The following is a 20,624-nucleotide window of genomic DNA, read 5'->3' on the forward strand; positions in this document are numbered from 1 at the left end:
ATAGGTATCTATAAGATTTACCGTTCAAACACGTTTCTGACACTGGCCGGCGACTCATGCGCGGTTTGACTTCATGTAAAACGCGGGAAAAGAAACATATTATTTCGAGTCGCACGTAACCTGCGTCCTGCGACGGATTTGTATACTTTAACAACTATTTTATACTTATAAAAACATTTGATTTGATAACTGCACATTTATACTTATTCTCTTACGTCGTTGTGTTTCGAATCCGTGTATGCATAATGTGTTACTCCTTCAATGAGCGTGTTCGTACAATGTCGAGTATAGGTTAGACCTGTACTTATTTGTATGATACGCAAAGAGTTTTGTTACGACGTTTTGAAGTGATATTCTGAGTTGTTGTTTGAATCTTTGATTCTTGAACAATGGAAGGTGATACTAATCAGACAGCTTTCGACGTTAATGTCTACTTCGTTGTGCCCAGTCAATATGAGAGTGAAAAAGAGTGTAATGAGGATATGTGGGATGCATATAATGTAAGTTAAATAATTTTCAATTTAAAGTACATATATAAGCTACTGGTTTAATGCTGAACAATTTGCAGAAATGCCCAGACTGGGACATTAGTCCTGAGTGGATTAGTGAAAAGAGATGCCTTAAGATGAAGCCTGAAAAGAAAGATGTCTTTGTCATGGAAACATTTTCAGGAGAAACGTTTGAAAAGCTGCAAGAATTTAAGTGCACGTAAGTTGATGTGTGATCGGATTAATATTTATCCTATTTACTCGACACAAGTACTTTAGATGGATTCTATGAATAATCTTTCATTATTGATTTTGTAAACTCAAGTATTTTTATTTTAATATGCAGGATTATTGGTCCACGTTGCTTATTATCTTGCTTTTTAACTGGTGAACCAATTCCAGAAGGTTTAACTCCCATTTTTAATACTGCTATGAGGGGCATTGTTGTTAGTCCATCTGGATTCAATGCAGCCATAAAGGTCAGTGTTTAAAGATATTTATTACTTCATGCATTCTCATAAATTGCTAAAAAGTATTATTTTGACTATATTTTTTAGAGTAAAATACAAAAAAGAGTTGAGTACATGGGTGGTATATTTACACGTCAGTTGAGAGGAAGTGTAACTCATTTAGTTACAGACACTGTCATATCTGCAAAATATGAGGTAAATTGCTTTTGTATACTATATGATATGGTTAGTAATTTATTATATGCATGGATAATAATATAAATATTATCTTTTTAAAGCGTGCTGTTGAAATAGGCATAAAAATTGTTACAATTGATTGGGTTGAATCTGTATGGATTACAAATTTAAAAGACAATATACCTGCATCTGATAAAGTATATGATAAATATAAGTGCCCAGTATTTTTGAACCTTATTGTAACATCTACAAATCTTCCAAAACACAAAAAAGAAGAGGTTAAAAGATTAGTAAACAGTCATGGTGGAGTAAGTACAGGTCCTTTATAGATTTCAATTAAGATTTTTTTTAATAAACAAAATCTTTGAAATTTGTGCTTTTTTAATAGGAATTTATGGGTGTATTAGATGGCTCAAAAATAAAAATTGTAATTACACTAGAAACAAGTAAATTAAGTGATAAATTGAAATATGCCATGCAAAACAACATTCCTTGTTTAAAAGTAGAATGGATATATGAAAGTATAGAAGCTGGTTACTCATTACCCATCACTAATTATCAAATAAAATCTACTCAAGCATGCTCTACTCCAGAGAAATCTACCGGTAAAGTGCTTTTGTAATATGTATAATTTGCTAATAAAAATCATAGTATTATTTTGCAGTTTTTATTTACATTTTCAAATTGTGTTTTAGTCAATGAGCCATTGAACTTTTCTACAATAAGTTTAATACCTGGTGACAACCCCAACTTTGTGGATGAGACATTAGCTTCTGCTACAACAATGAGTTCTACCATTATGAGCTCAACATTATCAAGAGAAAGTGTACAGACTGCAGTGCCTAAAACCACTTACATTACAGTTCTAGATAGATTAGATATTGCAGAAGCAAAAAAAGCAGGACCTTTTTTAGATGGATGCAATGTAATTGATACTTTTATTAATGAATATGACTATTAAATATTTGATTAAAATGATTCATTATCATAACGTGCTATAATCCTCTGGAAATTTTGCAGATTTATTTAACTGGCTTCTCATCAAATTATAGAGATAAATTGAATAGAATATTAAATGTCGGGAGTGCGACGCGCCTTGACGAAATATCAGACGCTTTAACTCATGTGATTGTTGGCGACGCAATGAAAGCCACCCAAGATTTACGAGTTATCAAGTCCAAAGGATTATAGTAAGCTTTTTTAACAATATTATTAATTTCTCTAAGTTTATAGAATTCTAGATTATTGCTCAATATTTTCAATTATTACAGTCCTTATATTCTGAAAGTCGAATGGTTGGAAGAATGCATGAAAATTCAAGCCCCAGCACCCGAAGAAAATTTTCTTTTCAATAGTAAAGATACTACTCAACAAGCTGCTACCGAACCACCATCTCCATTGAGTAAAAAAGTATTTTATTTTACATCTTTTTTGTTGATGAATGCTAGTAGATTATATATTTTAAGATTTCATTTCATTTTATTGTATAGAATTTACAGTTATTACAAAGGCCAAAAATACCAGCTGCTCCACTATTCGACGATAGCAAATTTACGAGAAAACCCGAAAACGATGAAGCTTCGGAAATAGTTCAGCAGTATCTTCAAAATTCTAAGTCTGGTAAATAGAGTAAATCTTACATCGTTTAATCGCGGAGTGAACTAAAAAAGATTACTAAGTAATGAATTGTTTTATTCAGAACCAGATAACAGCCTACGGGAAATCTTAAAACTACCGAGTACTGAAAATTTTGATAATGATTATAATGCAACAAAAAATCAGTCGATCTCCGAGCGCTGGAATGACACAACCAAAAAAGACATTCGAATGACTATGAATGCTGAGTCTCGAGACGACAGTGCAATACCGATTAGTCAGGAATCGATTATTAGTCAAAAATTATTTCGAGGTATTTAGGGAACGAAATTTATTGATTTAACTCTTTAAAGAAATAATACGTTAACTTTCTTGCGTTTAGGGTTGGTATTTATTATTACTGGATTTGATGACGAAGAATTGATACAAATTGTGGGTCAAATTCAAGAATTGGGTGGCAGAATTGTTGATCGTAAATATTCTGGTATTCCTGATTACGGCATTGTACCCATACTTGGAGCCGAATTAAAACATACTGTTGGAGAAATCGTAACGAATTTATTTATTGTGAGTAAACTAGCATGGTACACTCAAAATGTGTTGAATTTATTATTACGATTCATTTGGAAATTTATGTTTGTAGGAAGATTGTATAGATAACGAGAAGTTGGTAAATATTGAGTACTATCATACACCTATAACGATTGCACAAAATGTAAAACCATTGGCCAATTGTGTAATAGGCATGAGCACGTATGCTGGAGTTGAAAGACGATATTTATCCGAACTATCAGAAGCTCTTGGAGCCAGGTAAAAACGTGACCACTCAAAAATAGACACGTTTTTATGTAAAACGATAAGTTATGCATAGTATAAATAATGTTTTTTCAGATATCAAGATACTTTTGCTCGCAAAACAAATCTTGTAAAAGATACTTACAGTAGTACACACTTAATATGCCCAATGCCTCAAGGGGAAAAGTACAACGCAGCAGTAAAATGGAAACTACCAGCGGTAACAGCCGAGTGGCTTCTTCAATGCGCTGCTAAAATGAAACTTGTGAACGAATCCGAGTACCTTGTAGGCGAAACTATGGGTAATTTTTGTAGATAAATTCATAACGCTGTATTGCAATTTTTAAACACCAGTAAACATATATTTTTTCTGGAAAACAGCGCCGGAAAGACCAGATGTTACCATTACAAATGACAATGCTACAAAGCTGATGGGACCACCAAATGGACCTACTCCAAAACGACATACTCTCTCAGTCAGTTATTGAAATAATATTTAATAATATTTACAAATTATAAGAATGCATTTTCAATTCTTTTTTTATAAATATTAGAAATCTGATACTGGTGAAGACGGAATGAAAACACCTGTAATCAACAAAAGGCTAAATAATCTTATAAGTGACAAAACTCCACAATCACCATTTCACATTTCCACACCAGAAACTCCTTATGGCCAATTATTTAAAGAAAATCCTTCGCCACGAACTCGAAAAGGCTGGGTTAAATGGATAGATCATTTTCCAGATATACCGATAGAAGAACCTCCGCCAAAAAGAAAACGTAGTACGGTAAGTTTAAACAATACTTTTGCTATATATTAATAAGTCAAACAATTACTTAAATTTTATGATTTGAATTTATTTAGCCTATGTCAGAAGTTTTCCGCGAGGCATGGGATTACGTTGCGGGGCGGTTTGATTCAGAAGAGGTACAGTAACAAAAAGAATATATATATATATATATATATATATATATATTATATATATATATATATATATATATATATATATATATATATATATAATATATATATATATATATATATATATATATATATATATATATATAATATATATATATATATATATATATATATATATATATATTATATATATATATATATATATATATATATATATATATATATATATATATATATATTATATATATATATATATTATATATATATATATATATATATATATATATATATGAAAATTAATTCTTATCTATTAAATACATTTTATTATTATTATGATGCAGGGTAATGAAGTTAAAAGTGCTTCTGAGAACGAAAACAATGCTGTCCAAAAAGCAAATGGGGCAGATGACCCTCAATCTAGTCACATGGTTACAAATCGAAAGTTATCATTTTCGGATGAAAACAGTCCGAATAAAACTCCGAATAATCAAGCTGTAAAATTGTATGCTTATTAATTGTACTTGTTAAAATAACTCATCTACTTTATTTCTACTGATTCTTTTAATTGTTTTTACAGGCAATTAGAACAATTAGATAATTTACTTAAAGAAGCATCTAATACGCCAGAAACTAGACAATCACTAAGTTCCGAACGCGCAAAACCATATCAGTTAGAATCAAATCATCAGGCAGTAAGATGTAAGAAGTTTAATATGTTACAATTTTGTTTTATACATTGATAAATCTCTTTTTTGTAATATTTAATTTAAATGGCAGGTTTGGCAAAAGAATCTCAACCAGACTCAGTAGGTTGGGAAGATCCTGTTAAAAGAGTTCCACCACAGAGGCGGGTAATAAGATTTAGCTTTAAAATATAATTTTATCGCTATGCCATAAAAAAGAAATTTAAAAAATGTTTGCTTTTCAGTCAACTTTAAATGAAGAATCAATTGATTTAGAAAATGAGGATGATCTAGAAGACGTACCATTAGCATCTAAACAGGAGAGTTCAAAGCCTAAATTTATGTTTTCTGGAATTAAAGTTTGTTATCAAAAAAATATTTTATTGCTAAAAGATAAGTTAGTATTTTATGTAAATGACGTATACGTTTTTGCAGGAAAAGGCGATAGCTGAAAAGCTAATAAAAGAACTGGGTGGAGAAGTTTCAACTGAATCATCGTTTGACATAACTGCTACTCATTTGCTGTGCCTAAAACCAGCTAGAAACGAAAAAGTACTCGGTAGCATAGCTTCCGGAAAATGGGTTCTGCATTACCTCTACATAGAAGCATGTCGCGATGAAAAAAAATTTGTAGATGTCAGTACTTACTATATCGATAGATTTTTAGCAATAGAAATATTTTGTATGCAATGATGATAAAAAATATCATTGATTTATTTGAAATAATATTACAAATTTTATAGGAAGAAGAATTCGAATTAGGGAATCCGAAAAGTGTAGGAAAGATACCTGATCCAAGTAGTGAAAATGAGAAGATGATTATGTCTGCTGCCCACAGGTGGCGAATGCGGTTACTTAAAAATCCTGGTGGAGCTTTTCGCGGTATGGTTGCTTTATTAATCGTTCAACAAGAAAAAAGAGAGCAATTTGAAAGACTAATTCATGCCGGCGGTGGAATTGTCGTTGAAGCAAAGTAAGTACTTTTAATAAATAACTGCAACCTGAAATCTTAAAATATTCATGTAGCATAACTTGTTTTTATTTAAATTACAGACCACCTTATGATAACAGTCCAAAAAGCAAAAAAATAACCCATTGCTTTGTGCAACTAAAACAGGTTGATCAAAAACTGGAATGGGCAACAATGGCAAACAAAGGTATTATGTGTTTTCCACCTCAGTATCTGAACGACGCTTTAATGTCGGAAAAACCGCTAAATCCTCGTGAATGCGTACTTCCGGATTTTCAAAAGTATCTAGCTCTATTACCAAAATAAAAGGAGGATAAGAGAATTTTATTGTGCCTAACGATGCGAATGGTAAATTTTTATTCTGTACAGTTGAATACTTGTTGAAATTTGTCTGACTGCGAAATTAAGTTATCATTGTGTTGTAAGTATATGACAGTAATTTAAAAAGTTCTTTTTTCCTGATAAAGGATAAGAAACAATAATTTTTAATCATGCGATTGGAGCTCTTTTTATGTACAAACGTATGCCGCTGGCGGAAGCCAAAAATATAGCTCGATTGCTTATCTCGTTTTTGTAAATTTTAGGGTTAATTTGACTTTTACTGGTTAATCAACATAATTAGGTCCACCATAACTTGTAACATGCCGATGTGCATACCTGGCTAACAGAACTACAGTTTAATTTCACTATTATGCATCAATATCTCGAATAATCATTACTAATACAAACACGTTGCCCACTGCCAAAAGGCCATGTCGCCAAAAACTTTTATATCCTCCTTTAGCTCTTGCTAAGCCTGTCTGGATCGTAGGTCATAGGGTCCGCATAGTAATCAGGACCATTGTACAATCTATTAAGAGCAACATAGATCACAGTTTCCCTTTCATCAGTGATATCGATTCCCGGAATCTGTGTATATATAGACAATAAATATAAAGTACTTTAAGTCTTTCCGATTTTTATATGCTGTTACTGCGCACGCGTCGAACTTTTTTTAACTATTATCCCTATATTTTTACAAATATTTTAATAAAAAAATAAAGTGCTTGTTAACAATAATCTGACTGATCGAGTATTGTTCATCTTAATTTCCACCTTTTAATCATCGCTGACTTCGCGGTCGATAAACCGCAGATGGAGACTCAGCACTATTACAAGATAACTTATTGAGGTATAAATTAATAGGTGAATGATTCTTTGCTCAGTTTCTACCAGATCTTCTCACGTATTTATCCTGTAGGCTGCGCTGATTTCTGGTTGTTTCGTTGATTGCATTAGAATAAATTTTATTACAACTGCACTTATCTTCATGAACCTTTATTGCCATCAGAGTACAAAGGATCAAATAAATTTGTATAAGCATAGAGTTGTAGAGAGTATATAAAAATTTAATTTTCCAAACATTAATTACTCGTTCAACACTAATAAAGAAACAAATTTATTAGTATATTATGCGAAATCGTATAATAGTAATTTATACAATATTATCAAAAGAGAAACAAATGGTTTCAATCACATGATTGGAGATCTTTTTATATATAAATGTATTCCGTTGGCAGGCGCTAAAAATATCGCTCTTTTGCTTATCTCGTTTTTGTACATTGGGTTCAGCTTAACTTCATATTGGCTTAGTAACGTGATCAGGCCCACCATAGTTTGTAACATGCCGGTTCGCATACCTGCATGGAAAAGCAACAGGTTAATTTCACTATATACACTAAGGCTAAGCATTCGAAAAATTTTGAATGACTTACCTATGCAAATGCGTGGACCATCGCCGAAAGGCATGTAGGTGCAGGGTTTCATATCTTTTTTTCGCATTTCACTAAACCTGTCTGGGTCATAGGTCAAGGGATCCGAGTGGTAATCAGGGTCTCGATGCACTCCATTAAGAGCAACATATACCACGCTTCCCTTCTCTAGAACAATATCGGTTCCAGGAATCTGTCGAAATGTTCAAAGGAATCATTCTAATTTTTATATACATACCATACTCATCATGAGTCGCGCGTCAAATTTTTCAATTATTATCTTATCTTTATTATTTATAGCTTTATTATTAATAATAATAGTGCTATTTATAAATCATAAGTTCAAACAAATGTTTCTCGACTCGATTTTTACCTTGTAATCATCAATAGCGACGCGATCGAGCAGTGGTGCCGGTGGGTAGAGGCGCAGGGTTTCCGAGACGACTTGATGTAGATAATTCATTTCGGAGATTCGCTCATAGGTGAGTGGCTTCCCGTTTAACTTATCGCGAATCTCCTCGCGTACCTTGCGTTGAATTTCTGGCTGTTTAGCTATCTCCAGTAAAGTAAAACTCATTGTTGTAGCGCTCGTCTCTAGTCCAGCAGCAAACAGAATCACTGACTGAGCCACCAGGCGGTCTCCCTCGAATCCTATTTAAAAAAAAGTAAACCTATAGCGATGAGCTTAATCTAATACATATATGGATAATAATAACTCACTGAATTCTTTGCTTTGTTTCAAATTTTTCAATTCCAACAATAAATCCATAGCATCGCCCCTGCTCACACCCGATTTTTCCCTCTGGTTCATCGACTCCCAAAATATTTTTCGGAAATAATCCTCTTCGGCTCCGAGAAAAGAGCTGCCAACGATGTCATTCAGTTTGGGGAAGAAGAAATTGTAGAACAACTTCAATGTATTGATGATGCTCTGTTCAAATAGTTTACGACCTAATTAAAAAATAAAAAGAATGGCTTAATAATTTCATAAAGAATTTGCGATAAGCAAACTTTAGGTCATCAGCTAGCACTGTTTATTTTCCGCGCTATCACAAGGATTTGACAATTATTTATTATTGTATTTCATCAAGCGTGATACGGGTAGCTTATGTAGCCTACGTAGATAAATATATCCAGTACTTTATTTTTGAAGCCGATCAATTATTTAAACGCTAACGTGTTCAATGTGTGTATATATTTACTTAGTAAATTAATAACTGCTGAACTTAATAATTCATAACCGAAAAAGAAAAAGTACTAGAGGTAGTTAGACATGATAAGATTATTAAAGTGGATGAGAAATCAGAAATGTAGTTGCATGATCTTATTTCCGTGACTTGCAAAGTATATGATCGTGATACTTCGTACAATAGCTAGTTATTAATATTAATATATACTAATATATACTATTATTTTTTCAACTATATTAATACGATTAATTTTTAATGCCTTTTGTAACAAATAATAACTAACTAATTTAAATCGATTCTTTTTCGGTTACATTAGGCATGTACCATCATTTATTAAAATTGATAATAATAGTATAATATTTTACGAAGCACATTTTGATAAAGACAACTCCAAGTATCTCTCAAAAACCGGTCCTACGATTCTTTGTTCATCTTGTGTAATATTAAATGCTATATAAAAATCAAAAGTCATGTTACGATCAGAATGCCAATCTAAACTTACTTCGCAGGTAGAACTCTGCTTCCGGCTCAGTAAACGAGTCGGTCTTGATTCCAAACGCCAGCGACGAAATGACATCAGTTGTGTACTTGCTAGACACCCTTCTCATCTCCATGTCTATTTCCGTTCCGTCCTTAGGCAGATTCGCCTCGAGATATTTACTCATGTTTTGCGAGCTTTCCAGCATAAGTTCGAAGAGTCTCTTTTGCTTGCCAGTAGTGAACGCCGGCGATAGTTTGACTCTCAAATACTTCCACATAGGATTGTCAACGCTGAACAAATTCTGACTGCCGATCACATCGCTCTTGCGTTTGGATGCGAAGTACCGATTAGGAAAGTACTGAGAATCCTTGACCAGTAGTTGTTTGATGAGTTCGGCATTGCGCAACAGCAGAAAAGGCTTTTGCATTATGTAAACTCCGAGGATCGGTTCGTCTGATGGGCAGGACTTGTGCAGCTCTCCCAGAAGTGTCGGAGGTGCTGATCGCATGAAGATCGCATCACGGAAGTGACCAAACAACCAGTGACTATTAGGCGCTGTAGGGATGCCTCGACGACTCCAGTAGCTTTGCTTGTAGCGGGCCCACAGGTAGAAAGTGGTCAGAAGCATTGCCAACACTGTGACCAGGTTCACCAAGAAGCTCGGGTCCAACATCTTGTCGCGTCTACTGCAGAAACTTTTAACAAAAATACAAACTCGAAAATTGATGATTATTGATTTCACGCTGTAGCCACAGATGTCTAGGAAGAGAGATCATTCAATAGCAGGATATATAAGGTGTTGTCACGTTGCGATCGTCCGAATGACTGTCGTAGAAAACGGTGGTCCGCTATCTGTTTATAAGTGAAGCTTTGCTCCGGAATCGTCGCAACCACGATGATCACATATTTATATGCCGCCACTTCTATATACTTACCAAATAGGTAATATTCGTATCCTTATATCTAGTATAGATTGAAGATACGTAACAAACTGCGCCAAAAGCGTTAGTTGCTTACATAAATAGATGTGTAAGAATTTATTCAATGAAAAAAGAAAAAAAAACAATTTTTTTGGATTTCGTGAACAGAGTGACTTTGCTGAATTTCGAACGTTCTATTGAGAGGAAAATATGCAAATTTATTTGAGATTAATACGCAAATCCTGATTGGATATGTTCAAAACATTGATGCTACAAGTACAAAAGCATTTATACTTACTGACTTGCAACTCACTGCTTGTTTATGATTATTTCAATAGGGAGTTATTGATTTTCAGTTATCCATTATAGATAAAGATGGATTATATTATACATTGTCATTATTTGTATCCATTTATTATTTCTATTGATAAAAAATACATACAACTTGATTATCCATTATAGATAAAGATAGATTATTTTATGCATTGTCATCATTTTTATTACTTTCATTCTTATTTTTATTACTCATTTATTATTATAACTTTTATATATTCAAAATATATCCATGTATAAAAAAAAAATAATATTCAGCTTATAAAAAAATGACCAATTGTACCTTAGGTATCAATGACTTCTCTTACTGTATCTTTTCTCATTAATATCATAAGTTTTGTTTGTCAGGTCGATAAACGCTGATTTCGTCACCAATCTTGACGACTCCAGATGCATACAGGCCGCAGTAGATACCGATCGCGGGAGCATGATTCTCCAACGCATCTAACTCTGGATTTTTAAGTTTGCGATAACTGTAACATTGTAGAACACAATATCATTTATTTTTATTCTATTGCATTTCATTATAACGATTAGAGTGCAGCGATTATTTTCCTCATTTGAAAGATAATATTGTAAACTTACGTTCTGAGAGTTTTCAATGGTTCCGAAGGATCAGGAATACCAGTGTCGGGATCGACTCTCACCATTGAGCATCTGCGAATCACAAAAATATTTTACATAGAAATTCATATTGTAGATTCCACGTTGAACATTTACCTGGTGCAAAGTTTGACATTCCGAATGATCGCATCCTTTCCGACCTTGATCCACTCCCACTCGTCCTCGGCATAGGGAGCACTACCTTCTACTACAATATTAGGTCTCAATTGAAGTGGTGAGATTGGATTTTTCAGACGCTCGTTGAGGTCCTTCACCGACGACTCGGATAGTACCATATAACTCGAAAGATCAGAGTACAGACCCTGTGATAAAGAAGTTAATGAAATTTCGAATATGTAAAAATATTTCTACTTTATCCTCTCTTTAAAAAATGATGGACTTGGTTGTGAAGCCTTTAATACGTGATTCTGATTGGTTGCTATGGTCGGTTGCCTAGGTAACAGATGAGAACCCGCACGCTTTAAATTCATAACCCTCATAACAGTCATAACCCTGGTAGAAATTTTTCAGGTGTTTAAAATAAAATGAAATTCCTCTCTTAAAAAAATGATGGACTTGGTTGTGAAGCCTTTAATACGTGATTCTGATTGGTTGCTATGGTCGGTTGCCTAGGTAACAGATGAGAACCCGCACGCTTTAAATTCATAACCCTCATAACAGTCATAACCCTGGTAGAAATTTTTCAGGTGTTTAAAATAAAATGAAATGAGGTTAAATAGTATGAAATCTGAATAGCGGATTCAGAAAAAAATATATGCAATATTACCAACAAGAAATCTTGATAAATTAATCATTACCAAAAGTGTAGTATTGAAACATGTGCATTGAAAAGTGTCACCCTAACCCTATTTGAAGTAGGTAATAATGTGTGTGTGTGTGTGTGTGTGTGTATTATTTAGTTTTTTTTTAAATATAAGTGAGAAGTGCAATTAAAAGAATAAAAAGTATAAAGATATATTGTGCCTCCGTGCCCAAAGTCGCCCATGGTGAGGTTTAAGAAGTGAATTTAAAGAAAAGTTCAGTATCCGAGTCAGTGAATTTGAGTTTATCACTACAATGCCCTTTAAATTTAAAAATATGTAATCTAGATAATTGAACTGTTTTCATTCATATTTTCACACCAACGGCAATGTGAATTTTTTAATTTAGCGGCTCACATTTTGCTTATAGACAGTCACGCAGTAACTACTATCTCTAGCACATTGTATTTCCGGTTTCCAGTGTATTTTTACCTGGAGAAAATGATAAATATTTTGGCTTTTTTGTTAAGGCATTAATGAGAATATTTACTTTTAATAGTTGTGAGAGATTTTGAGATTTTTCCATTGCATTGCATTTGCTCTCATTTAAAAACTAATTTCTAGAGAGCTCATTTTTTGCATATATATTTCTGTTTTGGTTGTGAAAATATTTAAAGTTGAATTGACCTTAACTGAAATACTTTTGATTTCGACTTCAACACCCATGATAATTATTTAGTCGTATAAGTTATTCACATCAGTGTCGGAATCGAAATAAAAAGTATTTCAGTTAAGGTTAATTGAACTTTGTATATTGTTTCATTGACACAAAATAAATCTATATGTAAAATATGTGCTCTCTAGACCCGTTAGTTTTCGAATGAGAGCAAATGCAAAAATAGAGAAATAGGCATCGATCTCAAAATCTCTCACGACTGTTAAGAGTTAAAATTCTTATTAATGTCTTGACAAGAAAGGCAAAATATTTATCACTTTCTTCATGTAAAAATACACTGAAAACCAAAAATACAATGTGCTAGAGATAGTATTTACTGCGTAATTGCCTATAAGCAAAATGTGACCCGCCAAATTAAAAAATTCACATGTGCCTCAATGTGAAAATATGAATGAAAACAGTTAAATTAAAATCATCTGGATTACATGTTTTTATAGGTAGCATATCAAGTATCTGTGTAAAATTTCAATTGCCTAGCTTTTTTACAATGCAAATGAATAGGGTTGTAATAATAGGCTTATACTCACTGAGTCTTCTACTGAACTTTTCTTCAAATTCACTTCTCAGACCTTAACGACAACGACTTTGGGCGTTGTTAATATATTTATATTAAAAGTATTACAGAATATGGTAACATATGGTAGGTAATATGGTAAAAATATTAGCAGAAATTAGTGTACCCAAAACTTATGTTGTTTTTTCTACCAGGGTTATTAGACATAGATAGAATAAGGAGCGCGCGAAGCGCGCCTTCATTCCTAGTAAGTACAGAAAATGAAGAAAACTGACCATGTCCTCGTCTCTGATGGTCTTGTACATTTTGGCATATGGCTCCCAGGAGGCGCCCTTGCTGATGAATCTCTCACATTTTGGAAACCAAGCTCCTAATTGCAAATCTGATCCCGATCCTTTCAAATATCTATAATAATTGTTTGCACGCGTGTATCGGTGACAATATAATGAAATAAATTTTAAATTTTCAACTTAGATTAGATTAATTCTCACTTAGATATCCATGCACTTGCCTCTGGACCACAGTCCAGACACTTGACAGGTTCACCGAACCATAAAGTACATTTGATGACTTTTGCATTTGGATCGGAGAGCATCGGAATGTTCAAGATCAGCGGTGGCATGTCGGCAGCTTCAAGCTTAACCCGACCCTCGCCTGCAGCCGATATGCTGACCAGCAGCAGTTTCGAATGTTGACGACCAGTTATGAATTTTCCTGTCTTCCCCTCGTAGACAAGAAACATTCTGCGAATAATAGATACTTTTATTCTTTAATCATTATTGGTAATCAGTAATCAGGTCCAATTATTACCTGTCCCTCATAGGAATAAATTCTTCGTTCGACACGCTAATCCCAACATTTTCAAAATTGCACTCTTTCACGGGTTTGCCTTTGCCCGATTTCAAGGGATAGTAATAAATTTCCTTGACGCTTCCCACCTTTTTCCATGATGAATCAGGACTGGCCAGAATCTCATCGCGAAGTTTCCGTTCTGCGACTAGTCTTGCTACAATTTTTATTATGCATATTATATGAAATCATATGAAATATTAAAATACGACGTGCAAAAAAAGAAGATTTTACCTGCCCTTTTTCTCTTTTTTTCACCCCAAACAAGGCCAAAGCTTAGCAGTGTCACTGCTCCAGCGCTTATCAAAAAAGTGGAAAGTCCGTTCTGAAAACATCAAATGTTCTGATTTGTATATAGGTAAAGCTGAAAATTATTGTAAAACTTATATAGAATCGTTTTGTATATTTACCGGCAATACGATTGTCGACATTGCTGTATATCGTTATCTATTTCTAAAATATTTGAAAAATAAAACCAAATTAATAAAATGAAAATATTATCATAAGAATTAGTTTACTATATTGACACAATATTTTTAACAACTGTCGTTTTGAGCTACAACGTGATAAGTTACACATAAAGTACGTATTTGAATACATAAAGTACGTTATTGAATTAAAACTAAAAAATAAAAATAATCACTTCAAGAATAACATATTTCACAGTGTAAACTTTTTTCCAATATAAATCAGCTGATTTTTCTGCACGTCTTAATTTTGTAAGTACTGCGAGCAAGACAAGTCTCGCATCTACACTGACTTAATGTTTTTCTTTCATTGTAAGCTGGAATCGCGAGCAGTCAGTTTGCCAACTACATACGCTTCGTCATTTAGGACGTAGCTAAACCACGATTAATCTTTCCATAAATAGCAATACTTTCAGACAATCTAAATTGGGAAGTGATAAGGTATGGCTGTAGTATGAATAAAACGTAAAAATACAATGACTGGAATCTTTTATTTCGTGTAATTCGACATTGCTATATATTATATAACTGTAACAACGAATATTTTACTCACAAATATAACGTATGAATTTATTTAAAATAGCATACCCAATATATGAAAAAATAGAATCGTTCACTTGATCGGTCGCTAGCTTGTACGCACTGATATAATATACAGCAATATATCCAAGCAAGCTTGGAAGCGGTCTATTTTTTGTCAGAGAAATACTGATATAAGTATAGTCGATGATAATTTCAGCTTGCTGATAGTATAGAAGGTGTAACTTTTGTTAGTATTTATACAAGAAATTCTTCCGCGTGTATACAAAGTATATCTGTACGGAGATGCGATCAAGTCTGACAATGTGTATGATGTGCCTGTACATAAATGCGCAGTGCATGAACATATCTATATAATAATAATAATATACCCATACAAGTATGCAAATATTAAAATATATATCACCATATGTGTTGAGAAAAATTTACGTTTATTTATCGCGAAAAATAATACTAAATCTTATGCAATCCAAGTTATATAATGCGATCATTATTCATAGAAGATTATTTATAAAAACAATTTAATCCACTCATCAGCGACGATCCGACGTTTTGATTAGAAAAAATTAATGCCATGCATTATGTCATGCAATCAGTGATCTCTTGCATGATTCTAGTTTTTACAGAATATCTCATAATATAATTTTAAATAAATAGTCACTTTATAAAATAATTTTTTACTATATGTTACACTATAATATAATTTTTTTCCTCTTTGCGTAGCGTCTCCCGCTTGTACGGCATATAAGCGACAATAAAATCATCGAGTACCTTCATTATACGTTTGTTGAATGGAGTACTCGTTATGCATGTATAGTATATACGTACATATGCTATAATGCTCGTTGAAAGAGAGGCTTGTCGCGGGAGACTTTATATTAGATATTCAAGATTGGAGTCGCAAAGAAAGCCTCCGAGACACTCGTCATCGCGTCGTATGTGATATATACATATTAAAAGTAGAGGTGGACACACCGCGCTCAGATAAGGGCCAGTGAGTCTCTGGCGGCTCTGCAGTGCAGTATAGACTTGATGTTGCCGCTAAACTCAAGGATGTGGACGTTAGGCGTTTGCATCGTTTTCACGACTGGCCTTTTACATATCGTTACTGGAAATGACGGCAAGAGTGCTGATAATTATTTATGTAGTACATTTTTTTTAAACTCCCAATATATTGAATAAATTGTTTTCGTACTTAAACAATAGGTTTCCAGAATACATTGGGTCACTTGCACCCCGAAAATTCAGCAGAAGTTCAGACCTCAGCTGTCGAGAATCTAGTAGTGAGGGTCTTGGGAAAAGATGCAGATTTGTTTAAAGTCACCCTTGATCCAGACCTTGGGCCCAAAGGCAAGGACACTTTTAACGTATGTATCGATTTATTTATTTATAATTTATGTTGCAATAAGACTTCGAAATAAAATTTTTTTTTAAACTCCCCAGTTAAAAAAATTGAAAGATAACAAGGTCATAATAACCGGTACCTCCGGTGTCGCTGTAGCCTGGGGTCTGCACTACTACCTGACGACCTACTGCAATTGTCACGTATCCTGGGAGGGTTCGCAGCTGAACCTTCCCAAAATTCTACCTGACGTCAACGAAACTGTTTCTTCCAATGACCGGTATTCGATCCATTACATTTATATATTTTTTTTTCTATGTGTACATACAATAGAAATTACATCGACTTCAGGTACACACCTAAACCTTATTCTTCTTTCGTTCAAAACGATGCAGATTTAGGTATTATCAGAATGTCTGTACAGCGGGGTACAGCTCGGCCTGGTGGAAGTGGCCTCAATGGGAGAAGAACATCGACTGGATGGCCCTAAACAGCATCAATCTGGCCCTCGCGTTTCACGGCCAAGAGGCCATCTGGCAGAAGGTCTATCTCAAGATGCAGCTGAAAAAGGAGGAGATCGATCAACACTTTTCTGGGCCTGCTTTCTTACCTTGGTAAGCTTGCACACCTATCATAATATATAATGCGCATATTATATATGTATTTTATAATACACATCACCATGCAGATCGCGATTGCGTCATAGTATCTATATATCAGAGATTAAGTCAATCGATTTTGAAGATAAAATTTTATCTTTTAAATGCGTTGCATGCAAATAAATAAGATAAATAATCGACCCCTTGAAATTAAAGAATTTCAAAAAGAAAATGTGAATCCTTTGAATCAAGGTCAAGAATGGGCAATTTCCGTGGCTGGGGTGGTCCGCTCTCGCAGGCCTGGCATAACCACACGATTCAACTACAGCATTCGATTGTTCGTCGAATGCGCGAGCTTGGAATTACTCCGGTTTTACCCGCGTTTGCAGGACACGTGCCTAGAGATTTCATCAGGGTCTTCCCCGAGGCGAACGTCACGAAAGTCGTGTCGTGGAACGGTTTCGAGGATCAGTACTGTTGGTGGGTATATTATTTTGTCGTTTGACCCTTATCGCATTTTTGCATTTTATAGAAAACTATAAATACATTATTATCTGCTCTTTAGTCCGTATTCTCTGGACCCAACTGATCCTCTCTTTAAAACTGTCGGACGCGAATTCCTGAAAGCGGTGAGTACTATGTGCGCATTATGTGTATACATAAATTATAATTGTTATTCAAGGATACTTAAGAAATTGGAATAATTTTAGTACACTGACGAATTCGGAACGAACCACATCTACAACTGTGACTCTTTCAACGAGAACGACCCTCACACAGGTGATCTCGACTACCTGAGTAACACCGGGAAGGCAATTTACTCAGGGATGACGGGCGCGGATCCAGATGCAATTTGGTACGTAAAACTTCAACAAAATTTGACTCATCGCTATCTTGCAACAAAATAATTAGAAAAAAAGAATAATTTCAGGCTGATGCAAGGCTGGCTTTTCGTTCATAGCGAATACTTCTGGACCTTTCCGCGCGTCAAGGCGTTTGTCACTTCAGTTCCGATTGTAAGCTGTCATTCATCTGCGTAGACATTGAAATAAAATGATCACGGTGTTTATTTTTAAATTTTCCACCCCATAGGGCAAGATGATTATTCTCGATCTACAGTCAGAGCAATTTCCTCAGTACAAACGCTTCCATTCCTACTTCGGTCAGCCATTCATCTGGTGTATGCTGCACAACTTCGGTGGTACTCTTGGAATGTTCGGATCCGCTGGAGTCATCAATAAAGTAAATATAAAATTTCAATCTAGTCAAAACGCATTATTTTTAACGTATATACTACTTCGATTTTAGGGAGTCTTTGAAGCCAGAACGACGAATGGCAGTACGATGATTGGTACGGGTCTGACTCCTGAAGGAATCAATCAGAACTACGTTATATACGAGTTCATGAACGAGATGTCTTACAGAAAGAAGCCTGTTGTTCTCGATAACTGGTAATGCTTAGAAAATTAACTTTCCTATTTATAGGAATACACATAGATGACAATTCGTGTCTGATTCGGTAAATTTTTTTATTTAGGTTTGAAAATTATGCGGTGAGGAGGTATGGCCAGGCCGACGAATCTATTAGAACCTCATGGCAGGAGTTGGGAAGAGAGCTTTACAATTACGATGGCAAGACCAAAATCAGGGGACATTACGTTATCACTAAACGACCAAGTCTTAATATTGAGCCATGGGTACACAATAATTTAATATTTTGATCGTGCGTTGAATATTTGTAAAATTAATGCAATACATTATGATATTAACTCGTTTCAGTACTGGTATGACTTGAAGACGTTTCTTGCAGTTTGGAATAGTTTCGTGCATGCTGGAAATGGAACAATGAAAAACGAGTTGTTTAAGCACGACCTGGTCGACATAACGAGACAAGCATTACAGATCACTGCCGACTTCATTTATGCCGACATCAAAGCAGCGTACACGCAGAAAAATCTTACGCAATTGCAGTGAGTATTACAGCTAAAAAGTAAGAAAATTCCTACGTAATCGAATTTTTTAACTTTCTCGTACAAATATTCTCATCGCTTGAAGGCTTCGATAATCAAACGTGAAACAAACATCTTAATGATAACAATCAGATGCAAACGAAGTAACGATTCCGATTTCTTATCCCGATTAATAATAACGAAATTTTTCTAGAATTGCATCATCACACCTTCTGGATCTGTTCGACGATTTAGAGAAGAATTTGGCATCGTCCAAGGATTTCCTTCTAGGCTCCTGGCTGGAAGATGCCAAGGCCATAGCCCCGGAAGGCGCGACACGCGACCGTGAGAACTACGAGTTCAACGCGCGCAACCAGATCACCCTATGGGGTCCGCGAGGCGAAATCGTTGATTACGCGAACAAGCAGTGGTCCGGTGTCGTCGCCGACTATTTCAAGCCCAGGTGGGAGATTTATCTCAAAGAGCTTCAGGAGAGTATCAGAAAGCAGACGGCTGTTCCTACGGCGAAGCTTAAAAGAATGATTTTTAACCAGGTCGAGCTGCCGTTCAGCTACTCCAAAAAGCTGTATCCGACGCAACCGAAAGGTGTGGCTTTTGTTTTTAATATTCAACAGTATTTAATTTAGTTTACTGATGAAATCGCAAAGATCTATATTAACCGTGATTATAATTTTTTTGCAGGTGATAGCATCTTGATTGCGAAAGAGCTTTACGCCAAGTGGCAGAGATTTTGGTAATCAATAGATTTTCGGCTATAACACATTTTGATATAACAATCAAAACACAAAAGAACTTTGTTTTTTAATAAATGTGTCGCCTCATTGAATAATCATCAGAAGCTTGGTTCCGGTAAAATCTGGACTGTACAGCAATGGAAACCAATGTGTAACATAGACTATTACGTATGACTATACAGTAACAATTATGCTATAAGAGCGTGATAGGTACCTATAGTATTGATAAACACTACTGAGAACAACAACAACAACAACAACAACAACAACAACAACAACAATAATAATAACCATCTCCATTATACAGAAATGATGAACCGAAATTATTTACGAAATTTCGTACGTATAAACGACACCGTTAATATTCAAACGAGACACGTGTAATACGTCTAGACATGCACCCAGACTGCAGCCGCACAATATGATATACAATAATAGCCAGCTTACGCGAGCGAACATTTAAATGCCCGTGACTCCACTCCAGCCTATAGCCACCCGACTATTGTAGGCCATAGGAGCTACACAGTAGTGACGTTTATGTAGGACTCAGAAAGGAAGAAAAGCAAAATACCCACTCACATACAGATTTATAATTACAACTATTATACGAATGATTTGACCCCCCCCCCCCTGCGCTACAGTATGTAGGCGAGTATAACCGCAATGTACAACTCTCGATTTTTAAAATCTACGCGGCTACGAGAGCAGCAGCCGCCTATGCTTACACCGA

The 20,624-nt window shown here is 34.7% G+C and overlaps 4 protein-coding genes across 7 annotated transcripts; 2 read left to right on the forward strand and 2 right to left on the reverse strand.

The window, feature by feature from the left end:
• Positions 1-43: 43 nt before the first annotated feature.
• LOC100679335 (DNA topoisomerase 2-binding protein 1-A) lies at positions 44-7,151 on the forward strand. Its single transcript, XM_016989237.3, has 24 exons — positions 44-500; positions 569-708; positions 835-967; positions 1,046-1,153; positions 1,237-1,443; positions 1,524-1,740; positions 1,831-2,060; positions 2,156-2,325; positions 2,407-2,545; positions 2,626-2,755; positions 2,835-3,044; positions 3,114-3,298; positions 3,375-3,541; positions 3,623-3,828; positions 3,908-4,002; positions 4,081-4,317; positions 4,395-4,457; positions 4,793-4,953; positions 5,029-5,150; positions 5,229-5,302; positions 5,380-5,493; positions 5,570-5,770; positions 5,878-6,107; positions 6,188-7,151. Exons 1-24 carry the CDS (start codon positions 390-392, stop codon positions 6,408-6,410), a joined length of 3,873 nt encoding a protein of 1,290 aa, XP_016844726.1. The 5' UTR covers positions 44-389; the 3' UTR covers positions 6,411-7,151.
• A 254-nt stretch (positions 7,152-7,405) lies between these two features.
• On the reverse strand, positions 7,406-10,409 carry CYP6BD2 (cytochrome P450 6BD2). Its single transcript, NM_001172469.1, has 5 exons — positions 9,548-10,409; positions 8,576-8,806; positions 8,229-8,506; positions 7,859-8,048; positions 7,406-7,783 (listed from the first exon to the last, which is right to left on the reverse strand). Exons 1-5 carry the CDS (start codon positions 10,197-10,199, stop codon positions 7,617-7,619), a joined length of 1,518 nt encoding a protein of 505 aa, NP_001165940.1. The 5' UTR covers positions 10,200-10,409; the 3' UTR covers positions 7,406-7,616.
• Positions 10,410-10,834: 425 nt separating this feature from the next.
• LOC100123356 (mitochondrial amidoxime-reducing component 1) lies at positions 10,835-17,147 on the reverse strand. 3 transcript variants are annotated; one of them, XM_032600271.1, is made up of 9 exons: positions 16,951-17,147; positions 14,653-14,695; positions 14,477-14,567; positions 14,204-14,399; positions 13,885-14,136; positions 13,669-13,798; positions 11,500-11,705; positions 11,365-11,436; positions 10,835-11,252 (listed from the first exon to the last, which is right to left on the reverse strand). In XM_032600271.1, exons 2-9 carry the CDS (start codon positions 14,671-14,673, stop codon positions 11,108-11,110), a joined length of 1,113 nt encoding a protein of 370 aa, XP_032456162.1. In that variant the 5' UTR covers positions 14,674-14,695; positions 16,951-17,147; the 3' UTR covers positions 10,835-11,107. The 3 variants fall into 3 exon arrangements, with proteins under 3 accessions (XP_032456162.1, XP_031787632.1, XP_031787631.1); XM_031931772.2 differs by lacking the exon at positions 16,951-17,147 and adding an exon at positions 15,298-15,648; XM_031931771.2 differs by lacking the exon at positions 16,951-17,147 and adding an exon at positions 14,886-15,085.
• LOC100123351 (alpha-N-acetylglucosaminidase) lies at positions 15,019-20,493 on the forward strand. 2 transcript variants are annotated; one of them, XM_016989239.3, is made up of 15 exons: positions 15,019-15,150; positions 15,973-16,369; positions 16,456-16,616; positions 16,693-16,871; positions 16,987-17,205; positions 17,443-17,670; positions 17,756-17,819; positions 17,901-18,046; positions 18,122-18,206; positions 18,283-18,432; positions 18,499-18,641; positions 18,728-18,887; positions 18,970-19,160; positions 19,354-19,745; positions 19,842-20,493. In XM_016989239.3, exons 2-15 carry the CDS (start codon positions 16,282-16,284, stop codon positions 19,895-19,897), a joined length of 2,262 nt encoding a protein of 753 aa, XP_016844728.1. In that variant the 5' UTR covers positions 15,019-15,150; positions 15,973-16,281; the 3' UTR covers positions 19,898-20,493. The 2 variants fall into 2 exon arrangements, with proteins under 2 accessions (XP_016844728.1, XP_031787626.1); XM_031931766.1 differs by having other exon boundaries at positions 15,042-15,150; positions 15,973-16,375.
• The last annotated feature ends 131 nt before the right edge of the window (positions 20,494-20,624 follow it).

The sequence above is a fragment of the Nasonia vitripennis genome, chromosome 5, assembly GCF_009193385.2.
Source record: "Nasonia vitripennis strain AsymCx chromosome 5, Nvit_psr_1.1, whole genome shotgun sequence".
Lineage (NCBI taxonomy): Eukaryota > Metazoa > Arthropoda > Insecta > Hymenoptera > Pteromalidae > Nasonia > Nasonia vitripennis.

Excerpts from the sequence above, each read along its gene's own strand:
- LOC100679335 (XM_016989237.3), top strand. The coding sequence starts at position 390 with ATGGAAGGTGATACTAATCAGACAGCTTTCGACGTTAATGTCTACTTC. Across the intron at positions 1,444-1,523 it reads TAGTAAACAGTCATGGTGGA|GAATTTATGGGTGTATTAGA; the intron begins GTAAGTACAGGT and ends CTTTTTTAATAG. Across the intron at positions 4,003-4,080 it reads CAAAACGACATACTCTCTCA|AAATCTGATACTGGTGAAGA; the intron begins GTCAGTTATTGA and ends TATAAATATTAG.
- LOC100123356 (XM_032600271.1), bottom strand. The coding sequence starts at position 14,673 with ATGTCGACAATCGTATTGCCG. Across the intron at positions 14,568-14,652 it reads TGTCGACAATCGTATTGCCG|AACGGACTTTCCACTTTTTT; the intron begins GTAAATATACAA and ends TGATGTTTTCAG. Across the intron at positions 11,706-13,668 it reads CCATCAGAGACGAGGACATG|GGTCTGTACTCTGATCTTTC; the intron begins GTCAGTTTTCTT and ends TCTTTATCACAG.
- LOC100123351 (XM_031931766.1), top strand. The coding sequence starts at position 16,282 with ATGTTGCCGCTAAACTCAAGGATGTGGACGTTAGGCGTTTGCATCGTT. Across the intron at positions 16,376-16,455 it reads TACTGGAAATGACGGCAAGA|GTTTCCAGAATACATTGGGT; the intron begins GTGCTGATAATT and ends CTTAAACAATAG. Across the intron at positions 17,820-17,900 it reads GACGCGAATTCCTGAAAGCG|TACACTGACGAATTCGGAAC; the intron begins GTGAGTACTATG and ends GAATAATTTTAG.
- CYP6BD2 (NM_001172469.1), bottom strand. The coding sequence starts at position 10,199 with ATGTTGGACCCGAGCTTCTTGGTGAACCTGGTCACAGTGTTGGCAATG. Across the intron at positions 8,507-8,575 it reads GAAACAAAGCAAAGAATTCA|GATTCGAGGGAGACCGCCTG; the intron begins GTGAGTTATTAT and ends TTTTTTAAATAG. Across the intron at positions 7,784-7,858 it reads TGGTCCACGCATTTGCATAG|GTATGCGAACCGGCATGTTA; the intron begins GTAAGTCATTCA and ends TTTTCCATGCAG.